Source organism: Chenopodium quinoa, unplaced genomic scaffold (genome assembly GCF_001683475.1).
Source record: "Chenopodium quinoa cultivar QQ74 unplaced genomic scaffold, ASM168347v1, whole genome shotgun sequence".
NCBI lineage: Eukaryota > Viridiplantae > Streptophyta > Magnoliopsida > Caryophyllales > Amaranthaceae > Chenopodium > Chenopodium quinoa.
Window position 1 is genome coordinate 7428537 of NW_018743955.1, and position 6659 is coordinate 7435195.

The 6659-nt window shown below is 37.6% G+C and overlaps 2 protein-coding genes across 3 annotated transcripts; both read left to right on the top strand.

Moving 5' to 3' along the window:
• Positions 1-223: 223 nt before the first annotated feature.
• Positions 224-655, top strand: LOC110689520. The gene has a single exon (XM_021866301.1). The coding sequence runs from the start codon at positions 224-226 to the stop codon at positions 653-655; it is 432 nt and encodes a 143-aa protein (XP_021721993.1).
• LOC110689367 (putative disease resistance protein RGA4) lies at positions 493-6087 on the top strand. Of its 2 annotated transcripts, XM_021866145.1 has the most exons (3): positions 493-1212; positions 1817-5267; positions 5753-6087. In XM_021866145.1, the coding sequence occupies exons 2-3, from the start codon at positions 1823-1825 to the stop codon at positions 5767-5769; spliced, it is 3462 nt and encodes a 1153-aa protein (XP_021721837.1). In that variant the 5' UTR covers positions 493-1212; positions 1817-1822; the 3' UTR covers positions 5770-6087. The 2 variants fall into 2 exon arrangements, with proteins under 2 accessions (XP_021721837.1, XP_021721836.1); XM_021866144.1 differs by having other exon boundaries at positions 1817-6087.
• Positions 6088-6659: the final 572 nt, after the last annotated feature.

The following is a 6659-nucleotide window of genomic DNA, read 5'->3' on the forward strand; positions in this document are numbered from 1 at the left end:
AAAGAAGAGAGGCGTTGACATTGACACAAAATGCAAACTATGCAACGCGGAAGAAGAGACCACTAGTCACTAGTTCAGAGATTGTGAAGTGACTACAAGAATTTGGAAATGCAGCAATCTGGGCATCAACTCGGATATAGGAAGAAATCTTGACATAAGTACATGGATGTCTAACCTCCTATTTTACTTTCTTTCCACTGATGACGCTCAAAATGATACTACCATGGAATTTGTGAGCACTCTCTGGAGTATCTGGTTGTTAAGAAATAACATTAGCTTCAATAATTCCCTAGTCTCCCCTCGCAGTATTATCAAATTAGCGCATCACTGGAAGCAGAGATGGGACTTAGGGAATAACACCAAAACATGTGAACAATGGGGTCGAATGGAAGACATCGTGGAAGCTGATGACATGCACCAACGTTCTTGTTCGAACCAAGCCAATGACGAGCCAGCTAACCAAAGGTATATTATTATCATTGATGGTGCGTGGAAGAAAGTGGACAGCAAGCATAGCAGCGCATGGAGAGCAGCTGTTGGGTGGGTAATTAAAGACAGAGGTATTGTAATTTGGGCAAAAGTCCAGTTTTTGCTACCTCACCCTGTCAAGCTGAGGCTAAAGCGACATAAATGGCTTTACAAAGCTCGAGTTTAGAAAGGGACAATGTTGTGATGCTTACTGATTCTATGGAGTTGGCCCAAGCAGTCTCGGATAGCACCAGAGCAAGAAGGGAGATCAAGCAAATTTTGGAGGAATTAAAGGAATGTGCTCTTTCTCTCCAAAGTTTTGTAATTAGGAAAGTAAATAGAAGTAGAGTCTTTGAAGCCCATAAACTTGCAGTGGCAGCAAGAAAGGGCATATAAGTCTTTTCTTGTTTTCTTGTTCGTTAAAAAAAAAAAAAAAAAAAAAAAAAAAAAAAAAAAAATTATACACAACTAATTTTACATACGAAGTAGCAATTTTTTCACCTCTCATTAATACGGAGTAATTTATTACTCTGTTACTGTTCAGTATGAAAATCCACCGTTCTCATGAAATGAAGCCGAAATGCAATTGAAATTCAAAAGCTACACCTCCCTCTTTGGCTCTTTCGGCCTTTCCCATGTTTTCCTCTTATAATTCATTAACTCTTTCTCTCTCCTCCATTGAAGCGTACTCCGAGTTTTCCATTGAAGCATTCTCTGAGTTTTCTCTCCTCCATTGAAGCCGAGGTAAGATGTATATTCTTCACTATCATCATCGAATATCAATTTCAGAATATAGGGTTTAATTAATTGCACACTATATTTGATTTAATTGTTCTTAGGTGGATTATTGAACTGTATCCCTTTTCAATCTCCATTCACACTTTCTTGAATTACCATTCTAACGATTTATCACCGCTAATTTCTTCAGTGTAACTTTAATTTGTTATTTCGATTTATTTTTGAAAAATTCTTGCATTTTTGTGTGGTGTTGTTGTGATGGTAAGCTCAGTTGCTTGTTTCAATTTGTGATGGAGTATAGTTTTTAGTTGACTAGTGAAACAACCAGGAAATAATAAACCAAATTTCTGGAACCATTGAAATTGATAAATTAGATGCAAATAAAGCTGAATAGATTGGTCACAAATATAAGAAAATTGATTGATCAATAAAGCTGAATAGATGATTGGATATTGAAATGATGAAAGTAAAGCACAACTTAATTTCCTTTTGCTACAAGATTTCAACGATATGATTCAATGTTTATTTGTATTTTTTTTTTTTTTTGAGAGGGATTTAGCAGATCATCTTACAACCATTACCTTATTCTGTCGGTTCTTTTGCTTTTCAGAAAAAAATGGATATGATTGGAACAGTGTTATCAGCTGCTCAAACACTGCTTGCGTCGCTGCAGTGTTCAGAGCTCCAAGAGATCCTTTCAATCTTTGGCTACAAATCCCAGCTTGATGATCTCCGACGCACCGTCTCTGCTGTCAATGCTGTGCTTCTTGATGCAGAGGCCAAGCAGGAGCTCTCCCATGAAGCACAGTATAAGCTCCAGGAGCTCAAGGACGCCGTCTTTGAAGCAGATGATCTGCTGGACGAGTTTGTTTCTCTTGCTCAGCAGAAGCAACTTTTGGAGGCTGGTGGTAGTCTCGCTAAAAAGGTGTGTCACTTCTTTTCTGATAACCCGCTAGGTGTTGCTTACAGAATGTCTAGAGGGGTTAAGAAAATCAGGAAGAAATTGGATGCTATTGCTTATAACACTCAGTTTAGCTTGAAGCATGATCCCGAGCCTATCCGGAGGAGAAGGCCTGAGACCTGTTCTTATGTGGATTCTGGTGATATCATTGGAAGAAATGATGACTTGGAGAAGATTGTTGGTATGATGCTCGATTCCAATGTGCAACGCGATGTATCTTTTCTCACGATTGTGGGAATTGGAGGGTTGGGCAAAACAACCCTTGCTCAGCTTGTGCATAACGATCCAAGGATTACAAGTGCATTTCCATTGAGGTTGTGGACTTGTGTCTCTGATCAAGATCAGAAGCAACTTGATGTAAAAGATATTCTTTATAAGATTTTGGCTTCAGCAGCTCACAAGCCTCAGAAGGACTCCACCATGGATCAGGTACAAAAGCAGCTACGCAATCAACTAGCAGGCAAAAAATACTTGCTTGTTTTAGACGATGTATGGTCTGAGAAGTGTGATCAGTGGCGTGACCTGGAAAGATTCTTAATCGGAGGTCAAAAAGGATGCTGGATTTTAGTGACAACACGTTCACTAGCGACCGCAAAAATTATAGGAGACGGTCTTACATACAAGCTCCAAGGCTTGTCAGATGTGAATTCTTGGTGTTTGTTTGAAAGAGTGGCTTTTGGATTGCAATCGTCTAACCCTCCTGACGACTTGGTTAAGATAGGGGAAGAGATTGTAAAAGGATGTGCTCGAGTCCCTCTTGCTATAAGAGTGATAGGAAGTCTCTTATATGGTCAAGACAAGAGTAAGTGGCTATCAGTTGTGCAAATTCCATTAGCCAACCTCAGAGAGAGCCACAATGACATCATGCCTATATTGAAGCTAAGTTATCACAATCTCGAGTCTCCACTGAAGAGTTGTTTCAGCTATTGTGCGTTGTTTCCCAAGGATTATCGGATAGAAAAGGAGATGCTAATAAGCCTTTGGATGGCACAAGGCTATATCGTCCCTTTAGATGAAGGACAAAGTATAGAAGGTGCTGCTGAGGAATATTTGTCAATTTTGTTGCGAAGATGCTTTTTTCAAGACATAGTAAGACATGTGATTTATGGTGATATTGTGAGTTTTAAGATACACGATCTCATGCACGATGTTGCTCAAACAGTTACCAAACAGGAAATTTATGCAACAGATAACTTAGAGGGCAACTTGGATGATAAAGTTTGCCATCTGTCTGTCAAAAACAAAGTTGCAAGATGTTCATTATACAAGTCCCATATTCGAACATTTCTTTTATTTGGTCGCAGGGAAGTTGTTAGATTGGATCAGTTCTTCGTAGAGGCACAAATAGCTAATTGCATTCGCCTCAGGGTATTGGATTTGTCTTGTATAAGAATCAAAACATTGCCAGAATCAATAGGTGAACTGTTGCATTTGAGGTATTTAGATCTCTCGTTGAACCGTCTAGAAGTGCTTCCGAAGTCGATTACAAAACTATGTAATTTACAAACGTTAAAGTTAAGTGATTGCATTGAATTGAAAGAGTTGCCAAAAGATTTGAGCAAGCTGGTGAAGCTGAGGACTTTGTTTACAGATTTTTGCCTGAATATGACATGTTTTCCCAAGGGGATGGGTAAGTTGAATTGTCTTCACACACTAAGTGATTTTATTGTGGGTGGTGTAGGGAGTTATTCAACTACAAGGCAATGGTTAGATGGACTGGAAGATCTAAAGGCTATGAACAACCTCAAAGGCCGTCTTGATATTTGCTTTAAGTGGCCTAAAAATGTCGTTAAGGTAGACGACATCAGTACTGAAGGACATTATCTAAGAAGTAAGGAACATCTCAAGGGCCTTATGTTTCATTTCTGTCACCAAGAGATAGATGAAGGTGTGGGTACCGAGGAAGCAAGAAGATTTATGGAAGAGCTGCAACCACATTTGAATCTCAAGGTATTAAGCGTACGGGGGTACCGTGGTGTGAGAATGCCTGGTTGGACAACCCTTCTCCCAAATCTTGTATCTATTTGTCTTGAGGATTGCACGGAGTTGGAGTACCTGCCATGTTTGGGAACTTTGCAGCATCTCAAATTCCTGAGTATTGTAAGTTTGCCTAAGTTGGAGTACATAGAAATTAGTCAATTAGCTTTTAGTTCCACGTCTGAATCAGAATGTGCTCAAGGAGTAACAATCTTTCCCTCCTTGGAAAACCTTGATTTGTGGTATTTGCCGAAGTTTAAAGGATGGAGAGATAACATAAATTTGCAATTATGTCTCTCTCACTTGTATATAAAATATTGCCCAGAATTGACATGTATTCCGCTATGTCTCAAAGTGGATGATCTATTGTTAAGAAGCTTCAATAAAAGACTGAAAATATTACAAACAAGGGGTGGAAAAATAGGAGAGGTTCCTCCCTCATCATCAGTATTCTCTGGTGATAAGTTGTCGCGGTCGTTGTTTGATACTGAAAATTCGAGTAAAAGTAGTAGTATTCCAACTCCTATGTTAAGGTATGTGAAAATAGACAATGCGGTGTGGTTAAATTCTCTGCCTATGGTGACTTTGCAGAGCCTTGAAAGATTAAATCTTGAGAAAGATGGGGGGGACATGGAGAGCTTAAAAGAAGTAGAAGAGGTGTTTCACAACTGCTCCTCTTCTCTGCAAATCTTGAAATTTAAGAAATCTGTCAAACTGAGGAGTGTTTGTGGAGGATTAGAGCATCTCACTGCCTTAAAGAAGTTAGTGATACGGAACTGTCCAAATGTGAGGCTATCAGAAGAGACAGAGGATGGCAGGCCATGGCGATCCCTTCATCACTCCCTCTGCGACCTGAGATTTTATGATCTCCCACAGCTAGTGAATCTGCCTGATTGGATGCAATCCTTGGCTTCCCTCAAATACCTTTATATTCGTGATTGCAAAAGACTAGAATCATTACCGAATTGGATGCCCAAACTCACCTCACTAAAACAACTTGAGCTCTTGAATTGTTCAGATAGCCTGAAGAGTAGATGTCAAAAGGATCCTCCCGGGGAGGATTGGCCCTACATTAAACACATCCCCATCATTAATTTTCGAAAGAATTTTTTTTTCATGACTTGTAAGTGCTGCTTCTCTATAATCATTGTTATTTTATAAACAGGTAGCTAACAAGTAAATACTACTGTTCCCTGCAATACACTTGATATATATCATACTTCTTCCATTCTATAATTATATTTTCTAGCATTATCCTTTTATTTAACTCATAGCATTGCTGCTCTTTCTAGATGGGTCTTGTGCTGATTTGTTAAAAGTTTTTTCAGTTTGGAGTTATATGATCATTAATCAATTGGAAATTGCTCCGGTTTTAAGTTTGCTTTAGGTTTTTCGCTAACAGTAATTCTACTTTAAATGGTGCTACTTTTGTTGCACATTTCCAGAAAATCAAGGATGAAAATTGAAATTCCATTACTATTATAAACATGGTTTGCAAATGAGGTTCTGCTCTTGAAATGCCATATACTGATACATTTTCAATTTTCAGTTTCAGTATGCTGTAGTTGACTGTATGTAGGATGTTCACTAGTATTGTACACTGTGCAGGTACTAGAGGGATTTAGAAATAAGCTGGCAACTGTTGAAGTGTTGCTGATAAACAAGAGCTGCTACAATGGCATCAAGGCTAGTTTGATAAAGAATATCAGAATATACACATTGTATTCTCTTTGTAAGTTTAAGATATACTTCATGTTTTGTAAAAGAATTTTTTACAACTTGTTAGTTTCCTAATATACGCCGTAATTAGAACTCTTGTTGTAATATATATTGATTAATGGAAATTACTCAAATCACGAGGTTTTCCATTATTAAACTCTTTGAAAATCTCCACCAAGAGAAGCATACAAGCTATGTTCAAACTAAACATTACTAATACTACTTACGAAGTATATTCTATTGCTTTTTTGACCTTGTGCTTTGTAGCACAATTTGCGGCTTGTTTCACATACCCTTGTTACAGTCGAGAAGGCATTGTCTTGTTGATGGTTGAAACTTAAAACCTCATAGAGTGTTTAACCATTTAAAGTCAAAATTTTAAGTAACTCATTCGGATCCCAATGTGCTTTTGTTAAATGTGAAATCATCAAAAGGATTAACAGCAAATATGCAAATGTCTGCAATGGAAAGAGGACTCATGAAACCGGATATCCCAAATTTTAGGAGGTGCAAAATGCAAATGCAGTAAAATAAATCTGATCCATATATCCGTACCAACATGTCTATAATTTTAAACAACTAATCTACTGTAGTTGACATCCAACATTAAATAATCGGTAATATCGGTCGAAATCATTAACTTTTCTTGCTTTTCTTAAATCTATATCATTTAAAAAATAATAATAATAATAATAATAATAATAATAATAATAATAATAATAATAATAGCTGTCAAATTTTCTAATTTCAAAACTCATCCAAGGGCACAAAGGGGTTGCTCACTCCAATGTACCAA